We start from the raw sequence: 20,237 nt of genomic DNA on the forward strand, positions 1-20,237 counted from the left end.
TCAGACAGAGACCTGGACTGCGTTTGCTTCGTGTCCATTTTATTTTCCGGCCTGCAGCAGGCACATGTGCCATGAGGATGCCGGTTCAATGAGGTGATAGAGCCATCTATGGGATGTCGAAGTTATCATGGCGACGATAATGACGTGATAAGAGTATGCACCTATGGCAGTCTTCGATTTCTAGTTAGGGCTGGTCGCGATAAGCCATTGCCGGTGGCATCCCGACGCTCCTACGGCAAGCCGCCGGGATGCCGTCGGATAGTATCAGAGCCCTACAATACTTTCCGGTTACGATCAAGAAAAAGGTGATCTAGACCGTGAGATAAAAATCCACTTGACTCAGGTTCATCTTAAATGCATGCCATTTCCGAGATCAAGTCCCCGCCCAGAATCGCAATAACTATCCTGAGATGGAGCAAAACACGCTCAAAAGACGAGGTGTCGGCCTGACCGGCGTCGACAAAGACCGATCATTCGGAGGCTACACGCTCTTCTGTCCCTTGACCAGCGACACAGCCCATCTAATCGACATCGATGGACAGGAGGTACACTCGTGGAAACTCCCCGGCCGCATCGGCCGACATGCGAGAATTCTCCCCAACGGCAATCTCGCCGTCAACACCCTCCGCCCATCAAACCAAACCACCAAAGACGGCGGCCCATTTCCTTTCCCATTCTTCAACAAATACGGTGGCGGGGTCATGAGCGAGCTTGATCCAGCCGGCAACGTGGTCCGCCAATTCACCGACCCCCTCGGTCATCACGACCAGTACCATTTCGGCGACGGACGGCTCCTATATACGAGTCTCGAGGCGCTATCCGCTGAGGAATCCACACAGGTCATAGGAGGCGTACCAGGGACCGAGGTCGACGGGATCACATACGCAGACACAATCAATGAAGTCGACGAGGCCGGGACCCTGGTCTGGCAATGGAAAGTGTCTGAGCGATTGCCTCGCGCGGAATTCCCTCTTCAACCGCACTACACCCGCGAACACTACCCGCTCATCAACTCCGTTCTTCCACTCCGAGACGGAAAGCATATTCTAGCATCCATGCGCTCCGTCTCGGCGGTCATCATCATCGATAAATCCACCGGCGATATCGTCTGGAAGCTCGGGCCAGAGGTGCTGGCGCAGCAGCACAACGCCACAGAGCTGGAGAACGGGAACATTCTCATCTTCGACAATGGCGCTTTCCGGAACGGCGAGTCAATCACCTACTCGAGGGCGATTGAGGTCGATCGCGCGACGAAGGAGATTGTATGGGAGTATCGGGACCGCTCGCAGATGCTGTACTTCTTCACGCCGTTCATGGGCAGCGCACAGAGACTTGCGAATGGGAATACGTTGCTCTGCGAGAGTGCGGTCGGTCGGCTGTTTGAAGTCACCCGAGATGGGTATATTTGCTGGGAATATGTCAATCCACACTTTGCTTCGTATCCGGATGAGGCGACGGCGAAGATATTTCCTGGGGAGTCGAATGCATTGTTCCGCGCGTATAGGTACTCGTTGGATGAGATACCGTGGTTGAAGGCAAAATTGACAAGCCAAGGAAAGTTATAGGTGACTTAGATCCATTAGCAATAATAAATATTTCTTGAAAACGGCATCTGTTTCGCCATCTAAGTGTGCATCCCATAGTATCAATCGTGGCAGCGTACCTTGGCGGCATTACTAGACCGTTGAAGCAACACAGCTTGGAGAGAGAAAAAAAACTGTAAAGGAATGGTGAGATTTGAAGTTTTAGAAACTCAACAATGTCTTTCTCTTGCCTCCATACGTTTGCTGTTGTCTCAGATATGCACGAGGAGTAGAGATATCACTGAAACCAGCAAAGATATATAAGAGCGCTTAGCCCTTAGCAGGGTGTGTTCTTTAGAGCACTGCCAACCACAACGCAATCCAGTAAGCTCCAGAAAAATCACACCAAGACAAAGTCAACATAAAAAGCATAAAGAATTGACTTGAAGTTGTAAATGTGTAGATGTAGGTGTAGTGTATGTGAATATCCGCAGCCGCGGACCGGCGGACCCGCACCGAAAAGTTCCCGTCGGGACGGAACTCGCTCCGGCGTCGGCTGCTCAACGGTGAGCTTTTTAGATGCCCTCGTCTCCCGCCCGACATCCCTTTCTCCTCGTCCATCCTCCCCCCACACCATGTCGAGTGCTCGGAATTTCTCAACTGCCCTGCGACGGGCTCGCGTGCCCAAGCCCCGCGCTGCGATTCGACCTCTTACCGCCGCCCCCCGTGCCCCGACCGTGAATGCGACCCGCGCCTTCAGCGTTTCCGCCCCCGTCAAGTCCACCAAGGAGGTCAAGTACACCACCAACGCCTACCCCGACCTCAAGCGCGACCCGAAATTCGCCGAGATCACCGCCGAGGATGTGCAGGTTTTCAAGGACCTACTGGGCTCCCAGTCCGCCGTCATCGACGGCGTGACGACCGACGCTGCGGACGACATCGAACCCTTCAACGGCGACTGGATGCGCAAGTACCGCGGACACACGAGGCTGGTGCTGAAGCCGCAGAACGCGCAGGAGCTCAGCAAGGTGCTTAAGCACTGCAACGAGCGCAAGCTGGCGGTTGTGCCGCAGGGCGGTAACACGGGGCTGGTCGGCGGTTCGGTGCCCGTCTTCGATGAGATTGTCATCAACACGTCCCGCATGAACAAGATCCGTTCGTTCGACGAGGCCTCGGGTGTGCTGGTTGCTGATGCCGGTGTTATTCTCGAAGTCGCGGACCAGCATCTCGCGCAGAAGGACCATCTCTTCCCGTTGGATCTGGGCGCTAAGGGATCTTGCCATATCGGTGGCAATGTGGCTACGAACGCGGGCGGTCTGCGTCTGCTTCGCTATGGCAGTCTGCATGGTAACGTGCTGGGTCTGGAGGCTGTCCTGCCGGACGGAACCATTGTGGATTCGCTGTCCACCCTGCGGAAGAACAACACCGGGTATGACCTGAAGCAGCTGTTCGTTGGCGCCGAGGGAACCATCGGTATCATCACCGCCGTTTCGATCCTGTGCCCTCCGCGCCCGAAGGCGGTCAACGTCGCCTACTTCGGTCTGGAGAGCTACGACCAGGTCCGCCAGGCGTTCAAGGCGGCCAAGGGCCAGCTGTCTGAGATTCTGTCCGCGTTCGAGCTGATGGACGGTCGCACGCAGCAGCTGGTGCACGAGTCCACCGGTAACAAGTACCCGCTGGAAGGCGAGTACCCGTTCTACTGCGTCGTGGAGACCAGCGGATCGAACCCCGACCACGACATGGAGAAGCTGGAGTCGTTCCTGGAATCGATCATGGGCGAGGGCATCGTTGCCGACGGAGTGCTGGCCCAGGACGAGACCCAGTTCCAGTCGATCTGGCGCTGGCGGGAGGGCATCACCGAGGCCCTGAGCCACCTGGGCGGCACCTACAAGTACGACGTCTCGATCCCTCTCCCCGAGCTGTACAAGCTGGTCGAGGACTGCCGCGAGCGACTGACGGACCTTGGGCTCGTCGGTGACGACGACTCGTTCCCTGTGCGGGCGGTCGTGGGATACGGCCACATGGGTGACTCGAACCTGCACTTGAACATTGCCGTGCGCCAGTACACCAAGGAGGTCGAGAAGGCCATCGAGCCGTGGGTGTACGAATGGATCCAGAAGCGCAACGGTAGTATCAGTGCCGAGCACGGGCTGGGTCTCGCCAAGAAGGAGTTTATTGGATACAGCCAGAATGAGACGATGGTGAAGCTGATGAAGCAGTTGAAGAATCTGTATGATCCGGTGAGTACTTTGCCCTCTCCTGTTGTAACTACGGGATACTAACTCATGAGTAGAACGGGATCATGAACCCGTACAAGTACATTTAAGATATATCCATGGACTGTAAACATTAGACTGATAAAAAGTTTTATACCAAATTTGAATTACTGACACTGTACCTGTGGTATAGATTACAGACGTATGCAAGTAGACTAATTAGTATCAGCATATGGGTATCTCCATGGAAACTAAATATACGGTGTAGGGTTTCAACGCCAATTATTTTAGATTGACAGCTGTGACTAGTGCCGAGTACTATCAATCTTCATAAATTTATGCTTATCGCCGATGGATGCCTGCCTCAGGCAAAGACTGCCGCAATCTGTCCGTGCGGGGAAATTACCTAATCCTACACTGCCTCAGGCACCCCGTTGCCATGCGCTACGGCTGCCCGGCTGTTGTTGCTGGCGCGAACCATGGAAGCGCACGGCAGCCGACCATTGGATGCGATGGACCCGATCCATCCATTCTTTCTTCCCAGCTGCCATTTTCCCATCCCACTTTCCGAGAGGGCGCATTCGACTTTGTTCAGCTCAGCTATCTTGTTCCGCTCGAATAGCTAGCTAGCTCAACTGGTTGTCTGGCGGGTCGCCCTCCTTTTTTTCACTTTTTTTTCTCTCCCGTTGCCCATCCCCTGCCGAGCTCAGCTGGAGCTTCCCGAGTCGGGCAGCAATTCAATTCGGCGCCGAATACCAATTCGCGACCACCCGCCGCCATGGAGTCCGATATGTCGGGTCACTATCAGATGATGGAGGAATTGGGGAGTATGTGTTGTCGACTGGGCCAATGGGGTCAATGGCAGAAGGCTGATGTGTTGTCGCGCGTTTAGGTGGGAGCTTTGGCACGGTGTACAAGGCGATTGAAAAATCTACCGGCGAGATCGTGGCTGTCAAGCATGTAAGTGATCGTGCGTTGGGCTCGTGCGTGCGTCTTTGCAACGGACTAACACTCCCTCCGCAATTCCAGATCGATCTCGAGTCCAGCGAAGACGATATCCAGGAAATCCAGCAGGAGATTTCCGTGCTGGCGACATGCGCTAGCCCGTTCGTGACGCAGTACAAAGCGAGTTTTCTACGTGGACACAAGCTGTGGATTGTGATGGAATACCTGGGCGGAGGATCGTGTCTGGATTTGGTGCGACACCCACCATGTCACTTTAACGAGTGCATCGCTAACCGCCAGTAGCTGAAACCGGGCGTTTTCAACGAGGCGCACGTGGCGATCATCTGTCAGCAGTTGCTCCTGGGAATGGACTACCTGCACAGCGAGGGCAAGATCCACCGCGACATCAAAGCCGCCAATGTTCTGCTGTCGCATACCGGGAAAGTGAAGCTGGCGGATTTCGGCGTCGCCGCACAGCTCATCAACATCAAGTCTCAGCGGAATACGTTTGTCGGGACGCCATTCTGGATGGCGCCCGAGGTCATTCAGCAGGCGGGGTACGATTACAAGGCGGATATCTGGTCGCTGGGCATTTCGGCTATCGAGATGATTAATGGAGAGCCGCCGCATGCGAGCACGCACCCGATGAAAGTGCTCTTCTTGATCCCCAAGGAGCCGGCCCCGCGTCTGGAGGGCGACCAGTACAGCAACACGTTCAAGGATTTCATCTCGCAATGCCTGACGAAGGACCCGGATCGCCGCCCGAGTGCGAAGGAGCTCTTGCGACACAAGTTCATTCGGAACGCGGGGAAGACGGAAGCGCTGCAGGAGCTGATCCAGCGGAAACAGGACTGGGATGCCGGCCGGGGAGTGACTCGGAACGTCAAGTACTATGCGGAGTCACTGTACGTCTGCAGATTTCCTCTGTCTGAACATTTACTAACCATCTGTTCAGTAACACGATCACGCATTTGCAGGACGACGACGGATGGGTGTTCGACACCGTCAAGGCGCCCACGATGACGATCCCCGAAGACCCCTGGGATATGGACGAGCCGGAGCCCGAATACTACCCATACGAGGAGGAGCCGTCTGAGATGATGGAAAACATGCACATCTCGAGCCCGCCCCAGAAGCAACCGCTTTACGTGAACACGGCCGTTCGACGCACCCCCGCGCCCGACCGCAGCCCTTCAGTACGACGAACCACCAGGAAACGACGCTCGAGCGGAGTCAAGCAGCCTTTGGGCGTGGATTTGACCTTCGGCAACAGTCCATCGGCAGCCCGGCAATTCCGCCGCGTGTCAGACAAGATGTCCGAAAGTCCATACGCGTCGTCGTACCCGATTGCCACCGACGAGAACTTTAGTCCCAAGTCGGTCCAATCGCCCGACACCAACAGCAAGGAAACCCAACTGGGACGCCGAGCATACAGCAAAGCCGTGGGAATCGCCTGCCAGGAGGTCCTGGGAACCACCGGCGACCAGGAAAAGCGAGAGGCCATCTCGCGACTGGCCGAAGCTTGGAGTGACCTGGAAATGGTGGACCCCGAGGGACTCTATCATATTCTCAGGGCGACGAACGAGCGACTCCAAGCGTAAGTTTTCACAATCCATTCCCACCCGCGACACTGCTGAACACTTTTCTGAACCAGGGACCCGAAGCTGTCAAGTCTCGTTCCACCCGCTCCACCGGCACCCGAATCCCCACAAAGGCCACGACTAGTTTTGGCTCAAAACAACCCACATCTGAAAAGCCACCGGCGGCGTCAATCGGCGGCCGTGGCCGAACCGAGTCTGCAGCCGGCGCAGCTAGCGAATCTTCCGGGTCAGCAAGTGCCCGGAATGGAGCACACCAAGCAATTGTCGGACGTGCTATATCAACGATGGTCCGAAGGTCTTCGTAATCGGTGGCCAGCGCTTTAATTTGCCGTCCCGAGTTATCTTGGCCTTGGAATCAGGCCAGAACCTTACGGAGTATTTTCTGTCAATTTTCCTTTCGCATGTACAAACGGTTCGGGGCGTTGATCTGTATATTTCTTTCCCCCTTTCTTTTCTTTCCTTTTGATTCTTCCGCTCGTTTGCATCAAGGTTTCCAGAAAGGTCTAATTGCTCGTCAACCTTTCTTGTCCCTCTTTTTTGGGGTTAGCTGCTGGTCGATAACACCCAGGACGGAGGTTCCCTTGGACCCAACGGTGTTTTGGTGCTCTGGAGGATCGAGCAGGCAGGTGATATCCCTGACAGCTACTCCTCGTCTTCGATCTTTTTCTTCTTTTCTGTTCATTCTTCCCCCAACGACTGACTCGGCGGAGTTTTGGTTACGGCGGTGTTTTATTCTGGTCAAATTTTGCCCCCGCGGCCTGTGAATTATTGGATTGCTCATTTGTGCTGTAGGTAGATTTGCTTTTCTTTCTTTTGTTTATTTTGATTATTTTTCTGCCCCCATCACGACGCATCGGCAAGGGCTGTGGCTGAGTGAATGTACTTAAGTGAGATTGGGTTCAACTGTACGGAGTATTATGCGAGTGATCATGCGGTGGATATATAGCCATACCTTACAGCGTATTACTGCTGTGTCTACGACCTGGCAAGAGGACCTACCGAATGCAATTAAAGCTGTGGAGACTCGTGCGACCGTCGTAGAATCTTCCGAGTTTCCGGTGCTGCTGTCAGCCATGCGAACATGCAAGGGGATATCCATATATGCAGCTTCTACATCGACCTACACAAATCCATGTAGACGATCGCTCGAATGATGGACACTCATCATAATTTACAATGCAGTCCGTATGATTACGATGGACCTCAGTCAGGAGCTCCCAAGATTAAAGCGACTAAGAATAGGAATGAAACGGCCCGCGCAGTCCTGCCCTGCGATGGAGTAATTTTCCCCCTGAACGGAGGCGCACGAGGCTGCAGGCGGAAAGGATGCGCGGCCGACCCGCCGGTATTGCTGGTATTTCCCAGTATTCACGGGCGTTGGCGCGGTTATTGTGTGTTATTATGGTTCTTTAGATTACTATGCTGATATTTCCTCCGAGTCTGTAGGTCTGGCCTCCGCAGATCTGCCGCCGTGAGTTAAGTGGAAGAAAAAACGACGAAAAAGGGCCCAAGTGACAAGAGCTGCTAAGCGTTAGTGAGGATGACCCGCGGCCAGACCTTTTAATTGCTTCCGTCCCAACCCTTTTCCTTCGCCTCGCATTCTCTTCTCCCCCGGTTTGGGTGGTCGCTTTCTTTCTGCTGCTGCTGCTGCGTTGCGTGCTTGATCTTTGATGTTGTCTTACGTTCTTTTTTGATGTTTCGTCTGCTGTCCTCCACTTGTTAGCTCCTTGGGGATTTTGCCTCGTTTCTCAGCCATCCCCCTGTCGCCAGTGCTCGAATCAGACCGGATTGCTGATTTGTCTGCGTGGTGCATGTCATGAGACGGTCGTTGTCCCTGTTCTACTGAGTTTGCCAACACGTTGCCTGGTCACACGTCATGGGTGATTTCCCCGGTTCGGTCGAGGCGGGAGCTGCGCCGGATGCGTCCCAACCTCTACTGCTGGACCTCGAGCAGGAACCTCAGACCCCTGCCAATGACTCCTCCGATGCCCTGCGTCGTCAACAGATTCAGCAGAAACGCTCCTCCCTCCCTGCGCGCCCTCATGGTGCCGCTCGCCACGCCAAACGCTTGACCCTCAACTTTCCCATCAACATCCCCCCAAACACCTTCGAGCCGGGCATCTCGACCCCCGTCTCCATGACGCCCGTCACGCGGACTTCGACTCTGCAGTCCCCCGCGGCTCTGCCTCTCGACCCTCCGCTGCAGTTTGCCGACGACCAGGACGACGGCTCCGGTCTCTTGACGGCCATCGCGTCGCAGGAACGCCGGGTGCTGGAGCTCCGCGAGGAGCTGTCCCGCGCCGAGACGCAGCTCGACTCGCTGAAGAAACAATGGGCGGTGTCTGAGAAGACCAAGAAACGCACGGAGATTAATCAACGGGCCGAGCCCTTGATCCCTCTCCGGTCCCCCGATCGCCCCGGTCCCGCCGTCGACGAGAATGCCCGCCATTACAGAGACAGCAGCGTCGGCAGCTCCGAGAGCCCGTCGTCCGCCGCTCACCATCCGCGATTCAGCCGGGAGCTGGAACGCCGGCAGAGCATGCGCGCCGCCGCCGCCAAGGGCACCTCCGTCTCGGCCAACGGCCGCCGCGTGTTCCAGGGTTCGCACACGCGGGCGTTGTCGCTGCTGTCGCCCGTCGCCGGCACGTCGACCTTCAAGCAGGAGGTGGAAGAGTCCGTCGCTCGTGTGGGCCGGCCTCCGCGATCGGCGACGCTGCCGTCGTCCACGGAGCGCAGCCCCATGGCCGTCGGGCACCTGGACGAAACAAACGAGCAGCTGTGGCGGTCGACGATGCCGCCGCCGTCGCGCGAGGCGCTCGTGCGCACGGGCAAGCAGATGGCCTCGGACCTGCGGGAGGGTCTCTGGACGTTCCTCGAGGATATCCGGCAGGCCACGGTCGGAGAGGAGGGGATTAATGCGACCGAGTCGCGGGCGATGACGCCGGCTCGCATGCGGGACTCGAGCTCGACGTCTCGCAGCCGAGACCGGCTGTCGGTGCAGGGAAGCAAGCCCTCGCGGTCTCCGTCGTCGTCGTCGATGTCAACACGGAGCAAGGGCTCGGGGGCCAAAACTTCTGGTAAAGACTCTAAATCGGCGGACATAGATTCGTCGTTCTGGAGTGAATTCGGCATTGATCCAACTGGGCAGAAGTCCCCGAACGCTCGCGCAGCCTCCGGCACCCACACCACCAGCACCCCGAACGGAGCCGACGATTCCAGCAATCTCGAAGTTGACTGGGACAACAACGACTGGGACACGCCGCAGCCGAAGAAAATGCACACCCCGTCCTCGAGTCGCTCCACGCTGGAATCGAAACATGACCAGTCCCCGATGACCCAGGGCAGTAGTCCTCGGACGAGTGCCAGGTACGTTGCCATGTGTTTCCCACCCCTGTCTAACAGTCTATACGCTGACCGGTCCCAAGCTTCGGTGATTGGCGCCCCATCCACGATTCCTCCATCCCTGACCCCAGCGTGTCCGACGGCATCCCCTGGCCCGCCATCACCAAGGCGCCTTCGAAACTGACGCGCACCGCATCGAACCTGATGGCCGAATGGGAACGCAGTCTCTCGCAGCCCAGCTCTCCGACTCTCGACAAAGACAGCAAGACCGACTAGAGCCACCTTCTTTGACTTGACCCCCGCACCTCTGCGGTATTCACATGAGCCATTTCGACATCACCTCGGTGATACTGTAAATATGATGGACAGACCGGCAGACAGACGTACAGTATATGCGCGATCTACTTTTTCTTATCTTCTGGACAGATTCGCTAGATTTGAGCATGAGACCAACACGGATAACGCAGGGTTACGATACTTGATCCTAATACCCTTTATGAGAAGCGTTGTTTGTTATGATTTTTCTTGAGTTACTTTCTTTTATGATTCTCGTCGCTCGTTGCTCATCTGTTTGTGTTATTATTATTCCCTTCTCTACGTTCGTTACGATTTTGTCTAGCAAAGATTGTATTTAGGATTGATATTTATCTATAAAATTCATTCAAACAAAGAATAAGCTTTTAATCTGCTTCAGTGTAGATGGTGGTTAGTCAAGTCACGTGCAAACAGCACACCTGGTCCGTCCCGCCCGCCGGGAATAAATTTGCGACAGTCGCCACGCTTCTCCGCAAAAAGTCCGGGGCATCACCTCTCTACCTTCCGACCTTTCGCTTCGGCTTCTTTCTTCGTTCTCTGCTATCACCTACAGCAGATAGATTCATATTCTATTCCCTCCGTCTCCTTCCTCCGTCCCGATAATCTTCACTCGACTCCGACAAAGCCCAAAACTTCATCATGAGTTTCCCAGGAATGACACCTCCCGCCGGCGGAGGCATGGGCGGAATGGGCGGTATGGGCGGCGGCCCCGCGAACATGCAGGGCATGAGCGAGCAGGAGCAAATGATGGTGAAGATGGTACGTTCGACCTGCTGTCTTGAAGCCTCTGGCGTGGTCGGGATTCGCGAACATGGCATGCTATGGCATGGATGGCGCGGCGCATATCCTCGACTGTCTCGGGATCGGACGGTGATGCGATGATGGTTGACTGACTCACTGACTAACCGGCTCCTTAATAGATGTACGCCGCCATGGAGTCGTGTCCCATCAAGACCGTCATCTCCGGAACGATGGGTTTCGGTCTCGGTGGTGTCTTTGGTTTGTTTATGGCTAGTGTATGTCTCCCTCCCCTATGCCCTCCTCTCTCCACCTCATCATCCTCCCCAAACAACCACCTAATGTTAACGAATGCCGATGAATAGATGTCCTACGACTCCACCTTCACGCCCCAAGGAAAAGCCATCGCCGACCTGCCCTGGCGCGACCAAGTGCGCCGCGGCTTCAAGGACATGGGCTCTCGGTCGTGGTCGTCGGCCAAGAACTTCGGCATCGTCGGCGCCCTTTACTCCGGCACCGAGTGCTGCATCGAGGGCCTGCGCGCGAAGAACGATCTCACGAATAGTGTCTCCGCGGGGTGTTTGACGGGTGGGATTCTTGGCGCGAAGGCTGGCCCTCAGGCGGCTGCTGCTGGATGTGTGGGTTTCGCGGCGTTTAGTGCCGCGATTGATGCTTATATGAGGATGCCTGAGAAGGAGTAATTTCGTTTGAGTGTTTGGGGGGAGATGAGATGAAGAGGGAATGTGTAGAATGATGGTGATGGTGGGGGATGTCTTGATATTGTCTGTTACATTGATGGCGTTGGGATAGAGCGGTTGCATTACTTATGGCGTTTGGGGCTTGCTTTGTCTTGTTGCTTTTGTGATGGTTGATGGCTGATGTGTGGGCAGATTTGCTGTCTGCAGTAGACGTCGGTGTTGTTGCTTGTGAGACTCACAACTCATTTGTATAGTATAATTTATTCAGACATAGATTTGTGTGAGAGGGTATAGACTCAGGCTATACTTCCTTTCAAATTTGCTTGTTGTCAAATTGTGTTCTGGGTTGCCTTGTTTGAGTTTGAATATGTAGATGTTGGCTGGACGCAGGCTCGGGAACGATTACTTCTACAGGTATTTTGAAAAGCTAGTGGCGAATTTAATTAATCCTACAGACTGATCTGTTCTTACCAGCCTATTACTTCCACTTCTTCTTACCTGCAAGTCTATATCATACCCGATCTAGTCATTCAAGTAAGCGACAGGCGCTCAAGCTCAACAATATTTACCTGTTGCTTTAACGGAAGCGGTTCTCTATGTAAAGTAAAGAAAAGCTTAATTTATTATCTAAATATTCTCTCTGTAATTCCATGCACCTTTATGCAGTCTTATGCTGTAGGGCACATTAAGGAAGAGCTGGGGTTGAAATGTATTAGCACTTGACTGGGATGTTAGTGACCCTAAACATAGTAGCATCTCGTCATATATTCAAAACTGAGTACATTAATAAACATAGCAATCTTGTATCTAAAGCTTGTTCTGGCTAAGAGTTGCTAAGGACTTATTTGATCGACGGGTTAGCTTTCTCTTTTAATTTATAAACTAGAAACCCCCTGTCTTTAACCAATAACTGGTTATTCCTGCATATCCTGCTCAGCTAGAAAATTAGTATACGAATCATGGCTTTGTTCGACCAATAAGGATATTAGGAAGGGCTTGACATTTGCCACCTGGTGCTACGACCGCATCGTATAATAATAGTGGTAGTTGGGCACATACATCGAGTTCAGAAGTTTGAGGTCTTGATTATTTTACCTCAATATTTAAGCCTAACTCCGTTTATGCCGTATCATCTCTTCACTGTATTATATTCGTTATACTTCCTGGGCTTATCGCTTTATAGATACACCCTTCGAAGACGTAGAAAAGCGGGTTATCCGTAGCGCCATAAGTGACTCTGTTGATCCGATATAGATAATCAATAGTCTTGCAGTATTGACTTCGATAGGACACATACGATGACCTAAGTCTTCTTTATCTGTTGTTTATGCGTATACTCAGTCATTTCCTATTGGATCAAAAAAAAAAAAAAAAAAAAAAAAAAAAAAAAAAAAAAAGAAAAATCTTGGATGTACGCTGGGCTAGACAACGTGGCCTCGGATTCGGTGCTACCCTCCACCACGACCTATAACATCAGGAACAGCAACAAAGAGTAAACATAGCGTTAGAACGTGCTCATTCATCCGAGCCCCGGCAGCAAAGGAGCCGGGGGAAGTGAGGAGAGTCTAATGAGAGACATAAGAAAGAAGCGCAGAAGGAAACCCACTAGAAGCATGTGCAGCTCCATCAGCTAGCCCTGTCAATTTCCCGCATGAACATGCACCGGAATTGCGGCATTTTTGGGCAAATAGAAAGGAGGGCTTTACAATGGATATGCGGCTTACGTGGGGTACGGAAATGTGCACGAGCCTTCATGTATATTATTTATTAGATTATGATGTGTTTGAAATGTGTGGAATAGGTAGGAGTCGGTGTTATTTGTTGTGGATGGAGTGATGATGTTTGGGCAGAGAGACCGAGTGTTTATGGGCATGAGGGCAGGGGATGCGGTCTGATGGGTGAGGGTTTGATATGGAAAGCATGGTGTTGGAGGAGAGGACGGATACTATTAGGGCTGGGAGGGGAACGGGATGGGCCGATAGCGAGGGTGGAGTGTTGAGATGATAATGAGAGACAGGAAAATCCAGGAGGCTGAGGTTGGGCTTTAATGATTTATTTCGACTGTTGAGGTTTATGAAGCGATGGTGGTATTCTGTACAGAAAGAGCAATGTCCAATGACTCGGGGTATCACATAGACGATTCAGACCCGGTCAATTCCGGAATGCATCCACGAATCCTTTTCCAACTGGACATATAAGTTAGCTAATTCACACTACGTGATATATGATGAACATACATTGCCAAGACATCTTGTTGTTGCCGACAGGACTGGCCATGGCATAGGCAGCGAGGAAGAAGACGGTGAAGGAGGAGGCGCGCATTTTGGCTGGAGGCAATGTAGAGAGAGACCGAGAGAGGTAGACTGATACTGGAGGGAAGCTGTAGAGTGTCAAACACCGACGTAAGCTGAGGTTGTAGATGTAGATAATGAGTTCAGATGAATCCAGGGCAAACCAGACCCATAAATAGTCCACACACCCACGACCTCCTAAGTCCATGACCAGCATCAACTCCTGGGGAAAAGAGAACCGAAGCAAGGGGCTCCCCCTATTGCCCCTAATAGCCATAGTTCAGGCAACCATCTGACCTATACCCGGAGTTAATACCCTCTCGACCGGCGTTGGTCATTCTAGACTGTGTTCCGTGAGCTCTCGCGCATGAACTATGCCCCTAGCTTTCGGCCATGGGGACGCGTAGATTGTTCGTGGCTGTGTCAGTGGTGCGGATCTGGTTTAGACCGTGCAGTTTGGGATGTATGCGCGTGCGGAATATTGACATGAGCTGTCAGAATGAGGCTCTGGATGGAGATTTGTCCCTTTTTTGGCGAGGGGTCATTCGATATTACGGTATAGGGGCCGAATAGGACCGAGCCGAGTTATGGCCATGCTTGAATATATTGTTTGAGAAGAGAGTGGCTTAGTATTAGGGGTTGGTGTTGGCATGGAGATTGTCCCGGTGTAGAGTAGATGCACCATTTGATTCTCGCTAGAGGTGGAAGGAAGTATCTTCGTTTTGATATAAGGTTGCCTACCGCGGCAATTATTGGATAGCGTATTTAATAGCGAGCAGGGTATATGTTACTAGTTTAATAGATAGACTTTATAGACGCCATAGAGCAGTTTCGCCAAATATGAAACATGTTCACGATAGAAAAATCGATTTAATAATTTACCGCAATGAACCTACCCACTTTTAGGCATTATTATAGATTATAGTTCTTAGAGCGCCAGAAGAATGTACAGTTATTCGAGAAATTCAGTCATATGTACACAGAATCAGGGCAGCACAATGTACTTTTCTAGATGCTTGGGAATGGCAGTTCGCAGGCCCTTGCCCTGCAGCCAGGTGTTCGAGAACAGGCGGTCCGCGTACCGATAAGCTCCGTCGCACAGAATGGTCACCACCGTGTTGCCTTTGCCCAGCTTCTCAGCAACCTCCTTGGCCGCCACGACGTTCAGCGCGGAGCTGGCGCCCAGGTACAGGCCCTCCTCGTCGAGACAGCGGTAGACCATCTCGATGGACTTCTCGTCGCTGATGTTCAAAGATCCATCCAGCAGATCAATGTCCGGCTGCAGGTTGTCCGTCACCCGGCCCTGTCCAATTCCCTCCGTGATACTGCCGCCGCTGCGGTCGGTCAACTTGCCCCCGCTCTGGATGTAGCTGTGGAGCACACTGCCGGGAGGATCGGCCAAGAAGCTCTTCACCCGTCCGTCGCTGACCGTCTTCAGGTACCGCGTGATACCGGCCAGGGTACCGCCCGTGCCGGTGGCGCAGGTAAACGCATCGAGCTGGCCTCCGGTTTGCGCCCACAGCTCCGGTCCGGTCGTCTCGATGTGCGCCTGTCGGTTGGCCGTGTTGTCGAACTGGTTGGTCCACACCGCGTTGTCCAGCGATTCCGCGTGTCGCCGCGCCTGGTGGTTGTAGTTCTGCGGGTTGTCAAAGGCCACCGCGGGGACCGGGTACACCTCGGCACCCAGCAACCGCAGCAGATCGATCTTGCCCTGCGACTGCGTGTTGGGCATGTAGATCACCAGCTTGTACCCCTTGGACCGACACACGTGGGCCAGCCCGATTCCCGTGTTTCCGGCGGTTCCCTCCACAACCGTACCGCCGGGCTTCAGCAGGCCCTTCTCCTCCGCATCCTTGACCACGAACAGCGCGGCTCGGTCTTTGACGCTTCCGCCGGGGTTCTGGAATTCGGCTTTACCGAGGACGTTGCAGCCGGTCTGTTCGGAAATGCGCTTGAGACGGATCAGAGGAGTGTTCCCAATGGCTGATGTCGTTAGCTTGGTTTGTCTTGCTGCTGGCAACCAAAAGGTGCGTACCTTCGGTGAGACCATGGACAACGCCTTGGGCCTGCGACACTCGGACACCGTAGGCAGTGGATCCTTCAGCTGCGCGCAGCGCAGTGGTGCCAAATCGTCGGACGCTTTGACGAAACATTGTGTAAGTCTTGCGAATGGTCGCAATTGTCCAGAATGCCGGAAGCTTCACGTTGGAGAAACTGCAGTCGATCGATTCCCCGGATTCAATGCCGATTGTCGGCCTTAGTCAGGGCACGTGATCGATGGCGTGATGGACTTTATAGTCACGGCGGGTCTTGATGGTCGGCGAGCAATGCAAGGGGACAAGAAGGTAGAGTAAATTATAGCTTGCTTCCGACATAACCTTTCGACTAGACGCTCAATATATGTAAGTCAAATCCAGCATTTACTGCCTACTACTTATGTAGAATTACATCACTGTATGCCTACACGTGCAGCCCTAGCCCTTATCTTAGTGTTCCCGTTTGGGCTGTTTGTTTATCCCACCCCGTGACTGGGCGGTGACTGATAACTCCGTCCATCGCAAAGCCTCTTTGTTTGTCGAGACACGCCAGACAACGCCGGCCGACTGCCCCGCGGCGACTCGAAACAATCAATGCCGCTGTACTGAGATGATCTTGCCATATTTCTGATCCGCCCTTTATCAACCGACAATATTTGATTCCGACTTTACATCCCCCTCAGCCATCATGCCCAGTCGAGTTGCCGCCCGTTCGACGTCCCGCAAAGCCTCCAGTCAGCCATCGGCGTCTGGTCGCGCTGGATCTGCGACGCCGTCTATCGCCATCCCTGAAGAACCTTCGTTGCCCGAGGCCGTTCCTAGCTTGCGCCGCGACATCTGCTCCATCTTCGGCGACGCCCAGCGCTCGACGACCGGCCATCGAAAACTCGCCGTGCGACTGCGAAAACTGCAAGAATCCTGCTGCGGCATCTCAAAAGCCTCGAAGAAAGATGGCGGGAAAAGTTTCCCTGAGGATGTCTTGATGGGAGAGGAGACTATTCCCGAAAAGGAGTTCAATATCGAAATCGGCCGCTGCATGCTGCGCATTCTGCCGATCAAGAAATCAGAGCCCGTTGGCGACCGCATTCTTCGCTTCCTTGGAAACTTCTTGACCCATGCGTCTGAGAAAGACGCAGAGATTTTCTCCGCCGAAGATGATGAGCACGTTCCTGAGACACCGACCGCCCGACTTACTACCAGCATAGTGGCCCTCGTGGTGCCGCTGCTGTCGGCGAAGGATCGCACCGTGCGATTCCGAGCGACGCAGATCATTGCGCATATTGTCAACTCCCTCGATACCGTCGATGATGATCTGTACCATGCTATCCGGCAAGGTCTGTTGAAGCGGATCAGAGATAAGGAATCTTCTGTCCGAGTCCAGGCGGTAATGGGTCTGGGTCGGTTGGCGGGAAATGAAGAAGAGGACGACGATGGTGATAGTACGGCGCTTGTTGAAAAGCTCGTCGAGATAATGCAGAATGACACCAGTGCTGACGTGCGGAAAACTCTACTTCTCAACCTCCCCCTCCTCCCGACAACCCTCCCCTATCTTCTGGAACGTGCCCGCGATCTTGATGCCCCGACGCGACGGGCGCTATATTCCCGCCTTCTCCCCACCCTGGGAGATTTCCGTCATTTGTCACTGTCTATGAGAGAGAAGATGCTCCGATGGGGTCTGCGTGACCGTGACGAGAGTGTTAGGAAAGCTACGGGTAAATTGTTCTTCGATCGCTGGGTGGAGGACGTGGCGGGATCAAATCAGGAATCTGACGGTGGTCCCACCCAACGCTCACCGCCGAACATCCCGGCCCTTCTGGAATTACTGGAGAGAATCGACGTGGTCAACTCTGGCGTGGAATCCGGGATTGCGCATGAGGCCATGCGTAGCTTCTGGGAAGGCCGGCCCGACTACCGCGAGGCGGTTGTTTTCGATGAAGAGTTCTGGGAATCCCTGACCGGCGAATCGGTCTTCCTCCTTCGCTCCTTCAACGATTTCTGTCGTGTGGAGAACGAAGGCAAGTATGACAGCCTGGCAGATGAGAAGATTCCTGAAGTCACCGCTCTGGCCTACTACTTACACAAATACCTGACGGCCCTTCTACAAAAGAAGAGAGAATCCAAGGACACGGGGGATGCCAATGATGACGACTGCATCGAGCTCGAGTTCGTGGTCGAACAGCTCCTTCACGTGGCCATGACCCTGGATTACAGTGACGAGGTGGGACGACGCAAGATGTATACTCTTCTCCGAGAGTCGTTGGCGGTTCCGGAGCTGCCCCAAGAAAGCACCAAACTCACCATCGAGACTCTACGATTCGTGTGCGGCCCCGCGGTCGCTGCCGAGAATGAATTCTGCAGCGTGGTTTTGGAGGCCATCGCTGAAGTCCACGACACCATCACCACCGAGGACAGCTTCGTCTCCGCCAAATCAGAGATTAGCGACGACACCGCTAGCCGACACCGTTCCGTGACTCCAGGCGAGGGCGCATCCCCGAAGCCCTTCAACAAAGAAGAGGCCAAGGCGAAGATCCTCAAGGAGATCGTGGTGAACATGAAGTGTCTGCACATTGCCCTGTGCATGCTGCAAAACGTGCAGGGCAACCTGCAGGAGAACATGAACTTGGTTACCATGTTGAACAACCTGGTGGTGCCTGCGGTTCGAAGTCACGAGGCTCCAATTCGTGAGAGAGGCCTGGAATGTTTGGGACTCTGCTGTCTGTTGGACAAGGTCAGTGCCCTTTCGCTTGCTTAGTTGTCTTATTGCTAACCGATCTTGTTTTCTGTCTAGACCTTGGCTGAGGAGAACATGACGCTCTTCATCCATTGCTACAGTAAAGGCCACGAGGCTTTGCAAGTCACGGCAATCCACATCCTGTGTGATATGCTGACCACCCACCCCTCGTTGCTAACGCCCGTCACTCACTCGGACGGAGAGACTATTACGCCACCCGTCTTCCAGAAGCCATTGCTCAAGGTATTCGCCAGAGCCCTCAAAGCCAGCTCCCCGATGACTGTGCAGTCGGCAGCCGCTACGGCGCTCTCGAAGCTGTTGCTCACAAACGTGTTTGCGCCGTCCGGGTCGAATATCCCGCAACCCATCATTGAATACAACCAGATCACTATCGAAACTCTCCTATCGAATCTGGTGGTTTCTTTCTTCCACCCTCGCACTCGGGAGAACCCGGCTCTTCGGCAGTCCTTGGCTTATTTCTTCCCCGTCTACTGCCATTCCCGCCTAGACAACACCCAACACATGCGGCATATCGTCGTTCCGGTTCTTCGCACCATCCTCAACTCGGCCGAGGAGCATTACTCGCTCGAGGCGGAGGAGGACAGTGACGGCGACATCGACGAGACGGCCGGCCAACGAGAACTGAAGGCGTTGATGAGCGGCCTCTTGGGCATGGTGGCGGAGTGGACCGACGAGCGGAGAGTTCTTGGCCTGGGTGGTGAGAAGGTGCTTACGGGGGCGTCCGCCAGCCCCAACGTGTGTGGCTTCGTCCACCTGGGACTGGTCAAGGATATTCTGGAACGGGTGCTGGGCATCAGCGAAGGACCGAACCGCTGCTCCAAGGACGAGAAGAAGCTTCTCTTCTCGTTGATGAGCAAGCTCTATATCTCGCCGCCCACGGCTCCCTCGCGCTCGGGCTCCCGCAACCCCGAGGGCGACGACCCCTTCCGCTCCAGCGTTCGCAGCGCCCAACCCGATATCTCGGCCGAGAATGCCCAGCTGGCGCAAGAAGTGAAGGAGCTCCTGGACGAGACGATCGAAGAGGGACTTGCCGCCGAAGCATCCGGGCGCAACGCCCTGACCAAGGTGAAGAACGCCGTTTTGAAGATCTTGGCCGTGGCGCAAGGAGCTCGCCCGCCCAGCGTGCGACCTAAAGACGAGGGCGAGGAGGGCGACAGCGACATGATGAGTGTTCGGTCCGGTAGCGTTCGGTCGAACAGCGTCCGTCCGTCGGTCGAGCCGGGTGTACGCCGTCGGGGCGTGTCGATCGAACCCAGCATCATGGAGGAGGACGAGAACGAGGACAGCCGCACCACGATCGTCAAGTCGGAGGTGATCGAGGAGGAAGACGAGGAGTAGCCTGTTTTATTTGATTCACTGCGTGCTCGGGCGGCGTTTGGGACAGGACGGGCTGGTCAGGGATTCCGTGGACGGAAAGGCGATGTAATTAATCCGTTGGTCATGTGGTGTACATGTGTGAATGCTTTGAATGAATTACTTCTTTTCTTTCATCGGGAGGGACTGAGGGAAGGAGATTGTCGGGAAGTGTGATAGGCTAGACAGCTCCAGGCAGCACGTCTCGGAATAACGTCAAATGCTCCAAGTCTGTTACACCCGACAGGTACTCCGGAGTAATGAACTAGTAAGAAATGGCACCATCCAGTGGCCGAGGAGGAACCAACTAGCCGGACTGGTCGGGGTGATTATTGGCGGGTGACTGCCTATTTTCATTATTTATTAACTAATCCATACTCCAATAGCTACGAGACCGGGGGATGCCATGGCCTGATCCGATTAGCAG

General features: G+C 54.1%; 6 protein-coding genes across 6 annotated transcripts; 5 read left to right on the top strand and 1 right to left on the bottom strand.

Moving 5' to 3' along the window:
* The first annotated feature begins 338 nt into the window (after positions 1–338).
* Positions 339–1,725, top strand: P170DRAFT_433954 (uncharacterized protein). Its single transcript, XM_024848613.1, has one exon. The coding sequence runs from the start codon at positions 411–413 to the stop codon at positions 1,563–1,565; it is 1,155 nt and encodes a 384-aa protein (XP_024707416.1). The 5' UTR covers positions 339–410; the 3' UTR covers positions 1,566–1,725.
* Positions 1,726–2,158: 433 nt separating this feature from the next.
* On the top strand, positions 2,159–6,609 carry P170DRAFT_444175 (Pkinase-domain-containing protein; the record flags this gene model as incomplete). The annotated part of the gene is made up of 7 exons (XM_024850610.1): positions 2,159–3,763; positions 4,473–4,566; positions 4,632–4,699; positions 4,769–4,936; positions 5,039–5,589; positions 5,640–6,281; positions 6,339–6,609. The coding sequence occupies 7 exons, from the start codon at positions 2,159–2,161 to the stop codon at positions 6,607–6,609; spliced, it is 3,399 nt and encodes a 1,132-aa protein (XP_024707417.1).
* Positions 6,610–8,230: 1,621 nt separating this feature from the next.
* Positions 8,231–9,903, top strand: P170DRAFT_321511 (uncharacterized protein; the record flags this gene model as incomplete). Its single annotated transcript, XM_024843312.1, has 2 exons — positions 8,231–9,651; positions 9,711–9,903. Coding segments are annotated over 2 exons (1,614 nt in total), but the record flags the coding sequence as incomplete, so codon positions are not given.
* An 864-nt stretch (positions 9,904–10,767) lies between these two features.
* P170DRAFT_433962 (translocation channel protein TIM22) lies at positions 10,768–11,705 on the top strand. The gene is made up of 2 exons (XM_024848615.1): positions 10,768–10,958; positions 11,046–11,705. The coding sequence occupies exons 1-2, from the start codon at positions 10,863–10,865 to the stop codon at positions 11,379–11,381; spliced, it is 432 nt and encodes a 143-aa protein (XP_024707419.1). The 5' UTR covers positions 10,768–10,862; the 3' UTR covers positions 11,382–11,705.
* A 2,896-nt stretch (positions 11,706–14,601) lies between these two features.
* Positions 14,602–15,910, bottom strand: P170DRAFT_433963 (cysteine synthase A). Its single transcript, XM_024848616.1, has 2 exons — positions 15,705–15,910; positions 14,602–15,652 (listed from the first exon to the last, which is right to left on the bottom strand). The coding sequence occupies exons 1-2, from the start codon at positions 15,820–15,822 to the stop codon at positions 14,655–14,657; spliced, it is 1,116 nt and encodes a 371-aa protein (XP_024707420.1). The 5' UTR covers positions 15,823–15,910; the 3' UTR covers positions 14,602–14,654.
* Positions 15,911–16,393: 483 nt separating this feature from the next.
* On the top strand, positions 16,394–19,795 carry P170DRAFT_472029 (condensin subunit YCG1; the record flags this gene model as incomplete). The annotated part of the gene is made up of 2 exons (XM_024852899.1): positions 16,394–18,433; positions 18,494–19,795. The coding sequence occupies 2 exons, from the start codon at positions 16,394–16,396 to the stop codon at positions 19,793–19,795; spliced, it is 3,342 nt and encodes a 1,113-aa protein (XP_024707421.1).
* Positions 19,796–20,237: the final 442 nt, after the last annotated feature.

This window comes from Aspergillus steynii (assembly GCF_002849105.1).
Source record: "Aspergillus steynii IBT 23096 chromosome Unknown P170scaffold_2, whole genome shotgun sequence".
Lineage (NCBI taxonomy): Eukaryota > Fungi > Ascomycota > Eurotiomycetes > Eurotiales > Aspergillaceae > Aspergillus > Aspergillus steynii.

What these genes read in the sequence shown, in the direction of transcription:
- P170DRAFT_433954 (XM_024848613.1), top strand. Translation starts at nt 411, where the DNA reads ATGGAGCAAAACACGCTCAAAAGACGAGGTGTCGGCCTGACCGGCGTC.
- P170DRAFT_433962 (XM_024848615.1), top strand. Translation starts at nt 10,863, where the DNA reads ATGTACGCCGCCATGGAGTCGTGTCCCATCAAGACCGTCATCTCCGGA. An exon ending in TTGGTTTGTTTATGGCTAGT is followed by an intron (nt 10,959 to 11,045) that starts GTATGTCTCCCT and finishes GCCGATGAATAG; the next exon opens with ATGTCCTACGACTCCACCTT.
- P170DRAFT_433963 (XM_024848616.1), bottom strand. Translation starts at nt 15,822, where the DNA reads ATGTTTCGTCAAAGCGTCCGACGATTTGGCACCACTGCGCTGCGCGCA. An exon ending in TGTCCATGGTCTCACCGAAG is followed by an intron (nt 15,653 to 15,704) that starts GTACGCACCTTT and finishes TAACGACATCAG; the next exon opens with CCATTGGGAACACTCCTCTG.